This window comes from Ranitomeya variabilis, chromosome 1, assembly GCF_051348905.1.
Source record: "Ranitomeya variabilis isolate aRanVar5 chromosome 1, aRanVar5.hap1, whole genome shotgun sequence".
Lineage (NCBI taxonomy): Eukaryota > Metazoa > Chordata > Amphibia > Anura > Dendrobatidae > Ranitomeya > Ranitomeya variabilis.
The window spans coordinates 926,762,224-926,780,489 of record NC_135232.1 but is presented as its reverse complement, the minus strand read 5'-3'; the positions used below and the strand labels follow the sequence as shown (position 1 = coordinate 926,780,489).

The following is an 18,266-nucleotide window of genomic DNA, read 5'->3' as shown; positions in this document are numbered from 1 at the left end:
CAGCTGCCAATCATCAAAATCAACAAGAAAACCCACTATAAATAGAAATAGCTAGGGTTGGGGTTAGGGGTAGGGTTAGGATCCCTAGGGTTAGGGGTAGGGTTAGGATCCCTAGGGGTAGGGTTAGGGTTAGTATCCCTGGGGTTAGGGGTAGGGTTAGGATCCCTTTATCACCTTGATGGTGGGGGGTGGCTTATCAGTGTGTATTCTTGTTTTTTTCTATGGAAACGCATGCATTTAAAAACACAACCAAATGCCTGTGCTTAAAAACGCATGCGTTTACATAGACAGCAATACTTTTTTTGGCCCAAAAAAACGCCTCTAGAAATTACTACATGTTGCATTTCTGCAACAAAACGCAAGCATAGAAACGACGCATGCGTCGTCAAACGTGGCAAAACGCATACAAAAAAACGCATGCGTTTTTAATGTTGAATATAGGGGAAAAAACGCATGCGTTTTTTTGCGCTAAAACGCAGCGGCAAAAAACGCAAATGTGAAACCAGCCTTATACAGATGATGTCTGGGAGAGAATAACCGGGCAGTGTAAACTTATAGGGTTCTTCCCTATCCATAATCTATGGGACTGTCAGAGAAAGCCAAGCGCAGTGCTCAGCTATTTCGGCAGTCCCATAGGTGATGAATGGAGTGAAGGTTGTGTATGTGTACCTCTGGTTCATTCTATAGGACCTTCCTAAACCTAACATCAGTAGTAGTCCACAGTTATTCTTACTGATCGGACATGGCAGGAACAAGTCAGTCTGCCAGTGCCTGTAATTGTCCTGTTATCGGTCTGACAGGCTGCTATTACATGTTCTTGTACGTCTTGCATAATAGCTGCTTTCACATTGTCGCCCTTCAGTTAGTTCATTACAGTTAAAACAAAAGATCAAGGTCAACTATTGAGAATTTAGTAAAATCCTTTAACTTGGATTCTTCAGATGTACGCACTACCTAGTTATAGGAAAATCTTTTTACATTTCTGTGCTGAATAAAGATTACATAATAAATCAAGCAAAGAAAAAAAATGAGTAAAAGGAATCGCCAATTTGTCTCTTTACAGAAATAAATGCAGTCTTCCAAAAGTGTTCCTCCAGATGCACAGGCGATTTTAGCGCTAGTGCTTGCTCTATAAGACCGTGTTCACACAGAGCGTGAGCACAGCGGTTTTCCCATCTATTGTGCAGAAAATCATCCATGGTAAACAGTTCAAGCAATGTGGATGTGATTTTATGAAAAACTCATCCGAATTTTCAAAGGGTGTTTTTGGGGGGAGGTTTTTTGTACAATTCTAATCTGCAGTGTAAGGGCTGTCCCACACGTCCAGATAATTCCGGTACCGGAATAAATCGGTACCGGAGTTATCCGTGTGCGTGTTCCTGGGAACTCACGGAGGCCATACTTGCGGCACACGTGTGCCGCCCGTATGGCGAGTGGGTACCACACGGAGCGTGTGGTACCCACTCTGCATGGTGCTGAAGCTGCGATTCATATCCTCTCTGCAGTAGCGTTTGCTGCAGAGAAAATATGAAGAATAGTGTTTAAAATAAAGATCTATGTGTCCGCCGCCCCCCCACCCCCTGTGCGCCCCCCCGCTGGTCAGAAAATACTTACCCGGGTCCCCCGTCGGCTGTCGCTCCTTCCTGGTCTGGCCGCGGCTTCTCCTGCATGCGGTCACGTGGGGCCGATCATTTACAGTCATGAATATGTGGCTCCACCCCCCATAGGGGCGGAGCCGACTATTCATGATTGTAAATGATCGGGCCCACGTGACCGCATACAGTAGGAGGCGCGGCCAGACCAGGAAGGAGCGAGGGAGCGGGTAAGTATTTTCTGACCAGCGGGGGGGCGCACAGGGGGTGGGGGGGCGGCGGACACATGGATCTTTATTTTTAACACTATTCTTCATATTTTCTCTATAGCAAACGCTGCTACAGGGAAGATATGAATACCGGCTTCAGCACTATGTGGGGGGGACAGCGCTTACTGTAGCGCTGTCTCCTGCACGCACACGGACCCCAGACGGAGAATGTCCGTGTGAGGTCCGTGTTTTACGCGGACCCATTGACTCTATTGGGTCCGTGTAAAACGTGCGCTCCCACGAACACTGACATGTCTCCGTGTTTGGCACACGGAGACACGGTCCGCAAAAAATCAATGATATCTGAACAGATGCATTGATTTTTATGGGTCTACGTGTGTCAGTGTCTCCGGTACGTGAGGAAACTGTCACCTCACGTACCGGAGCCACTGACGTGTGAAACCGGCCTAATAGTGTTACTAACCTACACTGCAGGGACTAGAGATTGGGTTTCCATCACAGGAGCGGCGCCGGTGCTGGTTAAGTCACCGCTCAGAGTTCACAAAGTGGCGGCTGTAACCGCTCCCCGGCCCTGAGTGATACTGGCTGCATTGGGCCGGCTGTCAGTCAGGGCCTGTATTCTCAGAGCCTCCCCCGTGAATGAAACCCGAACGTTGTAGGGGGAGAATAAACTTAATTTTCTCCCCGCAGCATTCGGCTAAGTGTGTGCACCCGGCAGGTTAATAACGCTATTAACCTGGAACAACACGATACCGCCACTCCTCAACATATGGCGTGATCAGTCACCCAAATACACAGTGCCGTCTACAGGCAAGGCCACACACTGGAAGGCTAAGGATTCTATAGGACATGCAAGGACTGAACCTAAAGCGATAATATAAAATGTACATTGCTTACAAGAAAATGAATGAAAAAAACAGAAAAATTAGGTGACACACAAATGTGCAAACAGTTATAAAGCAAAAAAGAAGAAACCTAAATACATAAATGTTTCCGCCTATAGTTGTTCTTCTGTTTCCTTGAGGGTAGGGAAGGTTTGTGGATCACAGTCGCCTCAGTTGGCCCCCCGCTTGTGAACATCTTTCCATTGTTTATCCTATCTTTTTATATGCCCGGACTGCTTATATTGTGATATGGAAATCACAGCTCTGTTACTGGACTATGGGCTAATAAGGAGGCAAGCACTTTGAAAATTAAACGGAACCTGTCACCAAAAAACAATACTATTAACCTGCACATATGAAGTTAATCTGCAGGTTAATAGCGTTGTGATCCTGCCCGTTGCCTGCACATAGCCAAACGTTGCGGGGGGGAAATGAACTGTAGTTTCCCTGGCAGCATTTGGATTCAGTCACTGGGACAGCACCTGCACGGATTCAGTCACCGCTCCGAGTGTACAGAGGGCCGGTTGTAACTGAGCCCCCGACCCTGACTAATGCAGAGTGAGCGTCAGTCACCGCAGCGGGCGCGATTACAGCCGCCGCTCTCTATACTCAGAGTGGGGACTGAAACTGGAATGCTGACAATGAGATTAAAGTAACTTTTCTCCCTGCATAGTTCAGCTACGTGCGGGCAGGTTACTAACGCTATTAATCTGCAAATTAAGCCCATATCTGCAGGTTAATAGCATTTATTCTGGTGACAGGTTCCCTTTAAATAGCTTGTTTTCTTCCATCCCTATCCGAGTTGTCATTATGATTTATAAAGAGAAAAGCAGTAGTCTGACAGTAAATGGCTTCACCCAACCACTAACCATCAGTGGAGAAAAAGTCTTGGTGTTATCATTTCATAAGCTCTGAAAAAAGGCCAAGAAAGCACAAATTCTGCTGGGTATGTAAACTTTTGAGCACAACTGTACTTGCTCAGCACTGACAAAATACATTTTTAAGGTCACTGATTGTTCTCACCACTGTAGGAAGACATCGGTGCAATTTTTTATACAGAAGGTGAATTAAAGGGACACTGTCACCTGAATTTGGAGGGAACAATTTTCAGCCATAGGGGCGGGGTTTTCGGGTGTTTGATTCACCCTTTCCTTACCCGCTGGCTGCATGCTGGCTGCAATATTGGATTGAAGTTCATTCTCTGTCCTCTGTAGTACATGCCTGCACAAGGCAATCTTGCCTTACGCAGGCGTGTACTATGGAGGACAGAGAAAGAACTTCAATCCAATATAGCAGCCAGCGGGTAAGGAAAGGGTGAATCAAACACCCGAAAACCCCGCCCCTATGGCTGAAAATTGTTCCCTCCAAATTCAGGTGACAGTGTCCCTTTAAGTATTGAACAAGTCACCAATTTTGTAAGTAAATATATTTCTAAAGGTGCTTTTGACATGAAATTCTCACCAGATATTGGTAACAACCCATCCAATTAATAAAGGCAAGGAAATCAAACCATAGATTTCCAAAAAAATATGTATAATAATGAGAAATGACACAGGGAAAAAGTATTGAACACATGAAGAAAGCAGGGTACAAAAAGTCATGGAATGTCATGACTCCAGCTGACCTCTGTCAGTAATTAGACAGTAATCCTGATACTTAGGCTACTTTCACACTAGCGTTAACTGCAATACGTCGCAATGCGTTGTTTTGCCGAAAAAACGCATCCTGCAAAAGTGCTTGCAGGATGCGTTTTTTCTGCATTGACTAACATTAGCGACGCATTTGCGACGCATTGACACACGTCGCAACCGTCGTGCGACGGTTGCGCCGTGTTGTGGTGGACCGTCGGGAGCAAAAAATGTTACATGTAACGTTTTTTGCTCACGACGGTCCGCTTTTTCCGACCGCGCATGCGCTGCCAGAACTCCGCCCCCACCTCCCCGCACCTCACAATGGGGCAGCGGATGCGCTGGAAAAATGCATCCGCTGCCCCCGTTGTGCGGCGGAGACAACGCTAGCGTCGGGGACCTCGGCCCGACGCACTGCGAAGGACCGAGCGCGACGCTAGTGTGAAAGTAGCCTTAGTGAAACATAATATTGCTTGGTTCATCTGATGGTCTATAAAAAGGTGTCTCATTACCAATGTGCCACACATGAAACATCTTATGATGGGAAAACCAGTGAGCTGTCTGAAGACCTTCACAATCTTTTTGTTGCAAAACATACTGATGGCATTGGTTACAGAAGAATTTCTAAACTACTGAAGGTTCCAGTGAGCTCTGTTGGGGCCATAATCCAGAAGGGGAAAGAACATCATTTCACCCTAAACCGGCTATGACCAGGAGCTCCTTGTAAGATTTCAGACAGAGGAGTGAAAATAATTATTAGAAGAGTTATCAAAGACCACCTGTGGAGAGCTACCTGCAATTGTTTTTTCAAGGAAAACTATAAGTAATGCACTCAACCTCCATGGCTTGTATGCAAGTTCACCATGCAAGACTCCATTGCTGAACAAAAAGCATGTTCAAGCATATTTTAAAGCTTGTTCAGCCACATTTAGACAAGCATATAAAATGCTGGGAGAATATAGTCTGGTCAGATGAGACCAAAATCAAACTCTTTGGATGCCATAATACACACCATGTTTGGAGGCCAAAAGGCACTGCATATCACCCCAAAAACACCATACCAACAGTGAAGTTTGGAGGTGGGAACATCATGGTGTGGGGCTATTATTCAACATTCGGCACTGGCAAACGTCATGTAATTGAAGGAAGGATAAATGGACAAATGTACCTAGAAATTCTTGATAAAAATCTGCTGCCATCTAGTAGGATGATCAAGATAAAATGAGAGTGGACATTTTTTCTGCAAGACAATGATCCCAAACACACGGCCAAGGAAATGCTCAGATGGTTTCAGAGAAAGAAATAAAGCTGCTGGAATGGCCCAGCCAGTCACCTGACCTGAATCCAAAAATTTATGGAAAGGAACTAAAGCTCAGAGTTCATAGGAGTCCACAGGACCTTTCAGGATTTGAAGAGTGATTGTGTGGAAGAATGGGCGAAAATGACACATGAAAAGGCATCTTGAAGCTGTCATCATCAAGTCTTTTGTATGAATTATTAAAGCACCACTCATGGAGGGGGGATTCAGCACTGGAGTGGATCTTTAAATGTAAGCTCCATGCCCCTGGTTATATACTCACCCTCCAGCGTCTTCACCCATCTTATGAGCACATCTTCTGACTGGCCAGAAGTCAGAAACTTCATCACAAGCCATCAAGTCTATGAGAGTCAGAACGAGGCAAGAACGAGCCTCTCATAGATTAGTATTGAAAAGTAACCTCTGCACAGCTCCATGAAACACTGCAATAAAAAAACAATGTAGTGATGCTTTAAATAAATTTCAGTAAGCGTTTCAAATACTTTTTCCCTGTACCATTTCTCATTATTGCACAAAACTTTATTTATGAACACCTGTGGTTTGATTTCTTTGCCTGTGGGGAGTGGATGGGTTGTTGTTAACATCTGGTGAGAATTTCATGTCAATAGCACCTTTAAAAATATATTTACATGTGGTGACATGTCCAATACTATGGATGCTATTTCATCCGCTGTACATATTGGGTTGGAAGAAGTTTATCGTTCAAGGGGATTTATCATGTGGAGAAACAGTATTCACCTGCGGGTTTAGCCCGGCTTCCTGTCTGGCAGACTTACTAGAGCAGCGGCTACAAGGAGAAAATGAAATTCTCTTCTTTCTGCAGCCAATCACGTCCAGTCATCAGGGCAATGCAGGGAGCGATTAGTCACCACTCACTGCACTGAGTGTGTTGTTCATGATTTTAACAGACCCGTAAACTTGAATTGGTACTTTTTGTCCGTGATTAAAAACGCAAATGTCTCTGGGATTTTTGCATGGACACATGGCCAGTGAAAAAAAGAAAGCATGTGAACAGCCCCTTAGACTATAATGGGTACATGTTCCATCCATCAAAAACACAGACGTCGCTCATATGTGCAGCATGGTGTCTGAGGCCTAAATTATGTTTAAATCCATGAAATTTGCATAACAAGTGGACATTTGAGCTGAGGAGGAGGAGATCGGGGAGACTTTGCCAAGTTGGTGGAGATCAGGGAGACACTGCCATGTCGGAGGAAATGGAGACGCTGCCATGTCGGTGGAGATGAGAGAGACGCTGCCATGTCAGAGGAGATGAGAGAGACACTGCCATGTCGGAGGAGATGACGGAGACGCTGCCATGTCAGAGGAGATGAGGGAGACGCTGCCATGTGGGAGGAGATGAGGGAGACGCTGCCATGTGGGAGGAGATGAGGGAGACGCTGCCATGTCGGAGGAGATGAGAGAGACACTGCCATGTCGGAGGAGATGAGAGACACTGCCATGTCATGGGAGGTCAGGGAGACACTGCCATGTCGGAGGAGATCAGGGAGACACTGCCATGTCGGAGGAGATGAGGGAGACACTGCTATGTCGGAGGAGATGAGGGAGACGCTGCCATGTCGGAGGAGGTCAGGGAGACACTGCCATGTCGGAGGAGATGAGGGAGACACTGCTATGTCGGAGGAGATGAGGGAGACACTGCCATGTCAGGGGAGGTCAGGGAGACACTGCCATGTCGGAGGAGATCAGGGAGACGCTGTCATATGGGAGGAGATCAGGGAGACGCTGCCGTGTCGGAGGAGATCAGGGAGACTCTGCCATGTCGGAGGAGATCAGGGAGACTCTGCCATGTCGGAGGAGATGAGGGAGACGCTGCCATGTCGGAGGAGATGAGGGAGATGCTGCCATGTTGGAGGAGATCAGGGAGACACTGCCATGTTGGAGGAGATCAGGGAGACACTGCCATGTCGGAGGAGATCAGGGAGACTCTGCCATGTCGGAGGAGATCAGGGAGACTCTGCCATGTCGGAGGAGATCAGGGAGACGCTGCCATGTCGGAGGAGATGAGGGAGACGCTGCCATGTCGGAGGAGATGAGGGAGACGCTGCCATGTTGGAGGAGATCAGGGAGACGCTGCCATGTCGGAGGAGATCAGGGAGACTCTGCCATGTCGGAGGAGATCAGGGAGACACTGCCATGTCGGAGGAGATCAGGGAGACTCTGCCATGTCGGAGGAGATCAGGGAGACACTGCCATGTCGGAGGAGATCAGGGAGACTCTGCCATGTCGGAGGAGATCAGGGAGACACTGCCATGTCGGAGGAGATCAGGGAGACTCTGCCATGTCGGAGGAGATCAGGGAGACACTGCCATGTCGGAGGAGGTCAGGGAGACACTGCCATGTCGGAGGAGGTCAGGGAGACACTGCCATGAGAAAGGTGGATTCCAGTAATCCTGATAACAAGGTGTCTGTGCCGAGATTGAGGAGACCGCTGGTTAGATGTGTGTGCACGTCTCCAATGTTAGAGAGATTATTAATTAGACTATTATAGGACCTCCAATCTCAGTTGCTAGGCTCAGTTCACCTGCCTGGCTCACGTCTTTTCGCATCATCACATTTCTATGTATACAGCTTACACATAATGTCGACTGTTTCATAGTTTTCAAAAATGTTCAAAGAAATTCTTTCTAACATTTGACCGAGCGCTTCGTAATTGGCACGTTCCCCGCTACCATTCTCCCTGCCAACTTTTGAGACTCGCTGCATTAACATGAGGTTTCCACTAATGAAGCCATCATACACTTTGCACATAACATGGGATACAGCTGATAATGGGAATAATGTCATTGTGTAATTCCCCTTCAGATCTTGTAGCTGTGGAAAGTTAATTAGAGGATCAGTCGCGCAGACAGCTACAAAACTCTACATGTAAAGTGACAGGAGGGAAAGCGAGGTGGCATCATGTAAAGACCTCTAAGGAGATTGCCTTATTTCTCATAGGCTACACCAACAATTAAGAGAGTCCCTGGAGAATCAGCTGGAATCGCTCCCTACGAGCGCTGCTCTGGCCAGCGAAGCTTCTGCAGAGCAAGAACTGATTAAAAACCTACAGGAACAATTGCAACTTGCTAATCAAGTAAGCCTGAAAGCTTGCGTTATTCTGCACTCGCCTCCTATGGAAGGAATGCACTGTCCTGATGGTATCACACCTATGTGTATTTCCTTTTCCCATAAAGCCATGCCAGGATAAACTTAAAAAAAAAATAACAACGAAGAAATAAAGCTTTTATGACTTTGGTAAGAGCTATTTTAGCTCTGCTGGCACAGCTTTCTTAAACTACACAGATGTACAGTAACTCACGAAACATCTGTGACCTATTAAATTAGCTCTTCATATATGGTGCTAGAATAGAAATCCTATCTGGAGTACACAAGGTGCGGCAATGTACTGCACTGTCCTACAGCCTCGTGAGATAGGTGAAGCAACAGTGCCCCCTGCCTGATGGGAATGGACCTGCTACTTCACCTTCAATGTAATGAAGAAGGATTCTTAGTCTAGTTTCAGAAATCACTGCAGATCACCGATGAAGAAAAAACACCACAAAATTGTGCTTTTGCCTCTATTCCTACACATATGCATACATATATTAAACATATAGTGCATGTATATGTATGTATAATATATACATGTGTATATTATGTGTGTGTGTGTATATATGTATATATACACATGTATATATACCGTATATACATATACACACACATATACAGTATATTATACATATTTAAAGGGAATCTGTTGGCAGGTTCTTGCTACCTCATCTGAGAGCAGCCTGATGTAGAGAGAGAGACCCTGAATCCAACAATCACTTAGTCTACTGGGTGGAGCGGTTCTGATACATTCAGATTTTTTAGACTTGGCTCTGCAGCAGAGCTGAGAAAGCTAACCCCACCCCCAACAGGCTCTCTGTATACATTGTCTATTGACACTGAGCTGCTTATCACAGGAGGACTAGCATGCATTCACTGTTATAGTCCAGGCAATGATAATCACCAGGTGATAAAACCTTCAGTGTAAATGCACAACAGCACACAGCCTGACCTGTGACACATTGTTGAAATCTGTCTTTAAACCCCTTGCTCATGCTGTCCTCAGATTACATAGCAAAAACCTGCAGACAGATTCCCTTTAATGTGTTTATACATTATATACTTATATAATCAATTCTTACAATAGATAGTAAACACACACACACATTCATGTCGCTGTCTGTGTGTCCCCATGTTCATCATACTGCATACGGTGAAGTTAAACCATACTATTGGCTTTCTTTTTCTAGGAAAGGGAGAGTGCATTACAGCTGTGGCAGACGGCCGCACAGGAAATGGATCGCTTGCAAGTCGTGTACCAGAAACATATGACTGATGCACACATACATGTGGCAGAGAGACAGAAGCAAACGGTAATCTGCCGTATAGGCTGGAGCATTCTTCTCAATTTATAAAAATATATGACACTGCGCTAGATGGAAATTGTTAACAGCATTTGACAGAGAAAAATGTGTGTATATATATGGACACCAAAGGCAACAGACAACTGAAAGCAAAAAAAAAAACTACCAGAAAAGTGAAGGAAAATCCAGTGTGTAGCTGCATCTGGGTGTCAGTTTTGTTAGTAAAAAGTGAGCGTGAAGGGGCTGCTGATTGGCTCCAGGGCTCATGCGACATTTCTCTGTGGGGATGGTGTTCTTGGGGTGATGAGCTGTGTTGATTTGGTGCCAGACATAGCATTTACCTTGGTGACAAAAAAGTTCAATTTTGGTCTCATCACCTTCCTCCATACATTGGGCAGCCTCCCACATGTCTTTTGGCAAACTCAAAAGGAGCTTTACAATTTTTGTGTGTAAGTACATGCTTTTTTTCTGCCCACTCTTCCATAAAGAACAACCTGTATGGAGTGTACGGCTTATTGTGATCATATGGACAGATACTCCAGTCTCTACAACTCCTTCAGGGTTATCTTTGGTCTCTGTTCTGCATCTCTGATTAATGCCCTCCTTGCTCAGGCTTAGAGTTTTGGTGGGCTTCCTTCTCTTGGCAGGTTTATTGTGGTACCATGTTCTTTCCATTTGATGGTAATCATCAGATACTGGCATTTTTTTTTATAACCCAACCTTGACTTGTACTTCTCAACAACTTTGTCCCTGACTTGTTTGGAGATCTCCTTGGTCTTCATGGTGTTGGTTAGTTAGTGGTGCCTCTTACTTAATGGTGTTGCAGCCTCTGTGTCCTTTCTGAAAAGGTGTGTATATACTGACCATGTGACACTTGGATTGCACAGTGGTCTTCCTGTCACTAAGAATGTGACTTATAAAGGTAATTGCTTGCACCAGAAATTTTTAGGGGCTTCATAGAAAACCCAAAAGTCATTATCTCAGTAACTTAGAATACTGTATAACACCAGCTTGAAAAATAATTTTAATATCCGAAATGTTGGCCTACTGAAATGTATGTTCAATAAATGCACCCAATACTTGGTTGGGTCAGTAAATGCACTCAATACTTGGTCAGGGCTCCTTTTGCATCAATTACTGCATCAATGCGGCGTGGCATGGAGGGGATCAGCCTGTGGCACTGCTGAGATGTTACGGAAGCCCAGGTTGCTCTGATAGCAGCCTTCAGCTCGTCTGCATTGTTGGGTCTGGTGTCTCTCATCTTCCTCTTGACAATGCGCCATGGATTCTCTATGGGGTTAAGCTCAGGTGAGTTTGCTGGCCAATCAAGCACAGTGATACTGTTGTTTTTAAACCAGGTATTGGTACTTTTGGCAATGTGGACAGGTGCCAATTCCTGCTGGCGACTGAAATTTCCATCTCCAAACAGCTTGTAGGCAGAGGGAAGTGTGAAGTGCTCTAAAATTCCCTGGTAGACGGCTGCGCTGACTTTGGTCTTGAAAAAACATAGTGGTCCTACACCAACAGATGACATGGCTCCCAAAACTATCATTGATTGTGGAAACTTCGCACTAGACCTCAAGCAGCTTGGATTGTGTGCTTCTCCTCTATTCTTCCAGACTCTGGGACCTTGATTTCCAAACGAAATGCAAAAATTACTTTAATCTGAAAACACCACCTTGGACCACTGAGCAACAGTCCAGTTTGTTTTCTCTTTGGCCCAGTTAAGATGCTTCTGGTGTTGTCTATTGGTCATGAGTGGCATGACACAAGGAATGCGATACTTGTAGTCCATGTCCTGGATACGTCTGTGTGTGGTGGCTCTTGAAGCAATGACTCCAGCAGCAGTCCACTCCTTGTGAATGGCCCCAAATTTTTGAATGGCTTTTTCTTATCAATCCTTTCAAGACTGCGGTTATCCCGGTTGCTTGTGCACCTTTTTCTACCACACTTTTTCCTTCTACTCAACTCTCCATTAATATGCTTGGATATAGTACTCTGTGAATAGCCAGCTTCTTTGCCAAAGTTCTCTTGTGGCTTATCCTCCTTGCTGAGTGTGTCAATGACTGCCTTCTGGACATCTGTCATGTCAGCAGTCTTCCCCATGATTGTGGAGCCTACTGAAACAGACTAAGGGACCTTTTAAAACACTTAGGAAGCCTTTGCACAGGTATTTTTTTTATTTATTCTAATTTACTGAGATAATGACCTTTGGGTTTTCATTGGCTGAAAGCCATAATCAACATTAACAGAAATAAACACTTGAAATAGATCATTCTGTTTGTAATGACTCTATATAATATGAGTTTCACTTTTTGTATTGAAGAACTGGAATTATTTACGTTTTTGATGATCTTTTAATTTAGTGATAAATAGTGATGAGCGAGTATACTCGCTGCTCGGGTTTTCCCGAGCACGCTCGGATGGTCTCTGAGTATTTGTAAGTGCTCGGAGATTTAGTTTTTGTTGACGCAGCTGCATAATTTACAGCTGATAGACAGCTTGATTACATGTGGGGATTCCCTAGCAATCAGGCACCCCCCACATGTACTCAGGCTGTCCAGCAGCTGTAAATCATGCAGCTGCGTCAACAAAAACTAAATCTCCGAGCACTTACAAATACTCAGAGACCATCCGAGCATGCTCGGGAAAACCCGAGCAACGAGTATACTCGCTCATCACTAGTGATAAACGCTTTTATCATAGGTTTGTGATCTGTTTGACCTTGGAATCAGATTGTGCAGTTTTTCTTTTACATTAATTTATTCTGAAAAATACAATTTACAACTCCAAAATTATTAACTTGGTATGTCTTAATTTATTTCTTAGGAAGAGCTTGCAAATCTTCAGCAACTAACCAAACAACTTCATGGTGCACATGTAAAGGTAGAACAGGTAGGTGAAATAACTATAAAGACAGTATTGACCGTGATGTGTGAAATGTAATGGAAAGGCTGACCGAGCAGAGTGAAACCTTCAGTGACGTTACTGAGGTATGAACAGTACATATTTGAGGCTCCATTACAGACTCCTCATCAGGTAAGGCTAATGGTGTGTTAAAATCACCGCTTCAGTCAATTGTACACTAAATATGCTTTTTATCTGTGTGTATTTAAATGACCAATAAATAGTGCCATGAAGAGTAAAGAATGGCAAGTTTTCTGTGAGTCTTTTATAATTGTACAGACACAGACAAGCTCAAACACACACGCACATGTATATACACATATAAGCATATGCAATCACTCACACACTCATAGGGTACAGATATACACCCACATATATATACATACATACACAAGCACACATGCTGCTCAAAAAAATTAAATTGGTTGTCTGATCCAAATCAATAAGTCCACAGTTACTCTGAATCCCCCCTGCACTGTACACTGCGGGGATTCGCCGGTTTCAGACCCGGGATCGGAGGATATGTATGAAACAAGGCTGCGTCCTATAGTTAGTGTATTGCCTGGCTACGTCGCTAGACTGGACACGGCCTCGTTGCATACAAGTGTATGGAGCGAGACCACTCCTGATACCCTCCGGTCCCGGGTCTGAAACCAGCGACTCCCCGCAGTGCACATTGCGTGCACTGGGGGGATTCAGAAGTCTGCAGTCACACAGAGTGACTGCGGACTTATTGATTTGGACCGAACAACCCCTTTAAGGGAACATGTAAATCCCTCATCAAATCAAGCTACACTGTCCTTGGCTATGGACAGATGCCCCACAAAAGCACATTGGGTCTCTTGGACTGGTTTCTCACAGCTTCCTCAGAAACATCCACACCTGTAGCCTACTAGAGGTCATTTTCTAAGACTCTGGGCGTGCTTCTTCTTTTACTCTGTGCACATCATGGTCTCTTTGGCTCTTCTTGTGTGCCTCCCTGGTCCTGTTATCTACTCCATGCTTTTGGCAATGTGCTGGAGACAAAGCAAACCTTCTTGCATTGGCTCTTACAGATGTGCCACCCTGGAGGAGCCGGACTACCTGTGCAACCTGTATCGGCTGCAGATACTGCCCAGGGTTCCCAGTCGTCTCAAAATTCCAGGACAGTTCATAAAAATACGGCACTTTTTTTTCCCTCTCTGTAAAAAGTGATTGAGGTGCCCATGATTTTTTTTTGGCTGAAGAAACTTATAGAGATTATTATGACTCTGTAATTATTATCATTTTACAGTGAATGCAGCTGATGTCTTCATATCAGAATTGGGGGCTGTAGGCAGTTATCTCATAATCATAATGATTTGTTATGGTTTTCCAATGTGACTGTAGAAAATATTGTTTGTCTGTAATATTTTAATAAGCTGCCTAGAAAAAAAGTCAGTTTGGCAGCCTTAGTACTGCCTCATACTGTTAGCAGTCACAAGGATGCTAGCAAAATGCAAAACTAGAGATGAATCGGAAAGGAAAGGAGAGAGTAATTGTGGCCACCACCTGGAAAACCGTTCTCTTATTGGAGATTCTAGTGCTCTAGCCTCTAAAGTGAGCCTAATATTGCGTTCATTCGCACTATAGCAGGTATGATTGATTTACAGCCTCCTGGACAGAACAATAGCCTTGAAATTGAATTGACTTGGGGAAATACTGTGATTCGCAAGTGTTCCTTGAACCCTTTAATGCTCCACTACAGATATACTGTATATGTTGTGTAGCAGTCTCAGGAGCTAAGCCTGTTTCACACAGGACAGATTGCATCTGTGATGTAGCCTGCATTTACCTTTATCAGCAGCAATCTGTTCTTGTTCCAGTTGACCCTGTTAACCCTTTAAATATCTGTTAGATCCCCTTCAAATGTCACGATCAGTGACTGTCAGAAGGCTTTTGCTACCTCATCTGATATCAGTATGATGTAGGCAAAGAGACCCTGAATCCAGCGATGTATTTCTCAGGTTACTGGGTGCAGTGGTTGTGTGACAATCAGATTTTGTGGATTTAGCAATGCAGCACAGCTGAGAAAGCTAACTCTGCCCACACCAGACTCTCTATGTAAAAATTCTGTAGACAGTGAGCTGCTAATCACAGAAGTGGCGGAATAGGATCAGCATGCACCTGCTGCTGTAGTCCAAACCATGATGATCACAAGGTTATAAAACCTTAAGAATAATTAAACCGCCCATGACTGTACATGTGACACATTGTTGAAAATCTGTGTTTTCCCCGTACCTCATGCTGTCCTATGATTGCACAGCAAAAACCTGCTGACAAATTCCCTTTAAGCGATCCTGTCCGGGTGTTCTTTCGGACACCTATTGGACCTGCCACGACGCAATAGCAGGCTGCCTTTGGGTTGATAAGGCAGTTGGGAGCCTGCCATAATAATTTTCCTGTGGAGTCCAGCCGCAAGCTGGCATTCATAGGATACTGTGATTTTCGCTACTACAATACTGTGCAGGTTCAAGTTTCCTATGGGTACTAAAAATAAAAATGAAAAGAAAAAAAATATCATATGTACTCGTGTATAAGCCAAGATTTTCAGCACATTTTTTTTGTGCTGAAAGTGCCCCCCTCAGCTTATACACGAGTCATGGTCCAGAAAGCCGGAGGGGGAAGGGGAGCGGGGAGCCGGCAGCTCTAGCATAGTGACAGCTGCAGCCACCGGCTTCCAGAAGACCTCAATACTCACCCTCCATCGCTGCATCTCCGTCTCTGCAACTCTGTCCCGGCGCGGCAGCTTCTTCCTGTGCCGAGCGGTCAGGTGGTACCGCTCATTAAGGTCATGAATATGGACGCGATTCCACTCCCATAGGCGTGGAGCATATATTCATGACCATAATGAGCGGTACCACGTGACCGCTCAGCACAGGAAGAAGCTGCCGCGCTGGGACAGAGATGCAGGGACGTGCAGCGATGGTGCCAGGAGGGTGAGTATGACGGAGGAGGACGGGGGAGCCCAGTCATGCATACAAGATGGGACAGGAGAGCTATATATACAAGTATGGTTGGGGGGGAGCTGAGCCATGCATACAAGATGGGACGGGGGAGTCATGCATACAAGATGGGACGGGGGAGCCATGCATACAAGATGAGACGGGGGAGTCATGCATATAAGATGGGACGGGGGAGCCATGCATACAAGATGGGACGGGGAGCCATGCATACAAGATGAGACGGGGAAGCCATGCATACAAGATGGGACGGGGGAGCCATACATACAAGGATGGGAGGGGGGGAGCCATGCATACAAGATGGGACGGGGGAGCCATGCATACAAGATGAGACGGGGGAGTCATGCATATAAGATGGGACGGGGGAGCCATGCATACAAGATGGGACGGGGAGCCATGCATACAAGATGAGACGGGGAAGCCATGCATACAAGATGGGACGGGGGAGCCATACATACAAGGATGGGAGGGGGGGAGCCATGCATACAAGATGGGACGGGGGAGCCATGCACACAAGATGAGACGGGGGAGCCATGCATACAAGATGGGATGGGGGAGCCATGCATACAAGATGGGACGGGGGAGCCATGCATACAAGATGAGACGGGGGAGCCATGCATACAAGATGGGACGTGGGAGCCATGCATACAAGATGGGACGGGGGAGCCATGCATACAAGATGGGACGGGGTAGCCATGCATACAAGATGGGACAGGGTAGCCATGCATACAAGATGGGACGGGGTAGCCATGCATACAAGATGGGACGGGGGAGCCATGCATACAAGATGGGATGGGGGAGCCATGCATACAAGATGGGACAGGTGAGCCATGCATACAAGGATGGGAGGGGGGAGCCGAGCCTTGTATACAAGATGGGACGGGGGAGCCATGCATACAAGGATGGGAGCGGGGAGCAGAGTCATGCATACAAGGATGGAAGGGGGGTAGCCGAGCCATGCATACAAGATGAGACGGGGGAGCCGAGCGTATAAGGATGGGAGGAGGGGGAGCCGAGCCATGCATACAAGATGGGACCGGGGGAGCCATGCATACAACGGGGGAGCCACACATACGGGGATAGGAATGAGGGGACAATACTTACCGGGCTTATACTAGAGTCCATAAGCTTACCCAGTTTTCCGTGGCAAAATTAGGTGCCTCGGTTTATACTCGAGTATATACGGTAAATAAAAAAAGTACCGTAATTTGAACTCTTCCTCAGTTAAGAATAAATGTAAAAAATAAAAACCAATACGTATTTGGCATCACCATGTCCATAAAAATCTGGCCTATTAAAACTATAGAATTGTTTATCCAGAACGGTAAATGTCTTAAAGGAAAAAATCCAAATGCCAAATCGACAGGGTTTGTTTGTTGATGCAGTTTTCAGAAAAAAGCAATAAAATACAATCTAAATATAGGGTGTGTTAAATATAGGGTGTACCGCAAAATGGTGTGAATGATAATAAATATGTAATAATAATAAATAATATTTTATTTTTATATAACTCTAACATATTCCGCAGCGCTTTACAGGTTGCACACATATTATCATCGTTGTCCCCGATGGGGCTCACAATCTAAATTCCCTATCAGTATGTCTTTGGAATGTGGGAGGAAACCGGAGAACATGGAGGAAACCCACGCAAACACTGAGAGAACATACAAACTCCTTGCAGATGTTGTCCTTGGTGGGGTTTGAACCCAGGACTCCAGTTCTGCATATTATCATGCAAATACTCAAGCCACTGTCAAGTGACAAAAATAAAAAGTTACAGGCATTAGAAAACGGTGACGCAACTCAATCTTTTTTTCATAGATAAAAAATCTTTTTAAAGAAGCATGGCAGATATTGTTTGTATTCCCTAACAGTGTAAACAATATTGTACTGTGGCATAGATTTGTTATTCTTCTCCGGGGTCCAGTGCCGTTCCACTCTGTAACGCTCAGACTGGATGGCACGAGCGAGGATTGTGGCCCCACTGTGCCACAAACCAGACTTGGGTGTGACTAAGCAGCTACCTTGTTGTTCACTGGAGCCTCTAGTGGAGAGTTCAGACTTGTGTGGCAGGTAGCTGCCACGTACCACTCCAGGGCTGTGTCTGGCAGTAGCAGCTGATCCCACAGGGGAACAGAAAACTAATGATAGGTGCGGGCAAGTACTGACGGGCACGACTGGTACTCTAGCGGGCACGGCTGGCAGGCGGGCACCTCTGGCCGGCGGGCACGGCTGGCACCTCTGGCAGGCAGGCGGGCACGGCTGGCACTGTGGCAGGCAGGGCTCCGACTGGAGGAACCGTTTCGGGTTG

The 18,266-nt window shown here is 45.6% G+C and overlaps 1 protein-coding gene across 1 annotated transcript in view; it reads left to right on the top strand.

The window, feature by feature from the left end:
- Positions 1 to 18,266, top strand: part of SCLT1 (sodium channel and clathrin linker 1) — a 227,512-nt gene that overhangs the window by 57,880 nt on the left and 151,366 nt on the right. Inside the window, exons 7-9 of the mRNA XM_077279151.1 lie at positions 8,614 to 8,749; positions 9,954 to 10,076; positions 12,897 to 12,962. Coding sequence (XP_077135266.1) covers positions 8,614 to 8,749; positions 9,954 to 10,076; positions 12,897 to 12,962 — 325 coding nt within the window. The remainder of the gene's footprint in view (positions 1 to 8,613; positions 8,750 to 9,953; positions 10,077 to 12,896; positions 12,963 to 18,266) is intronic.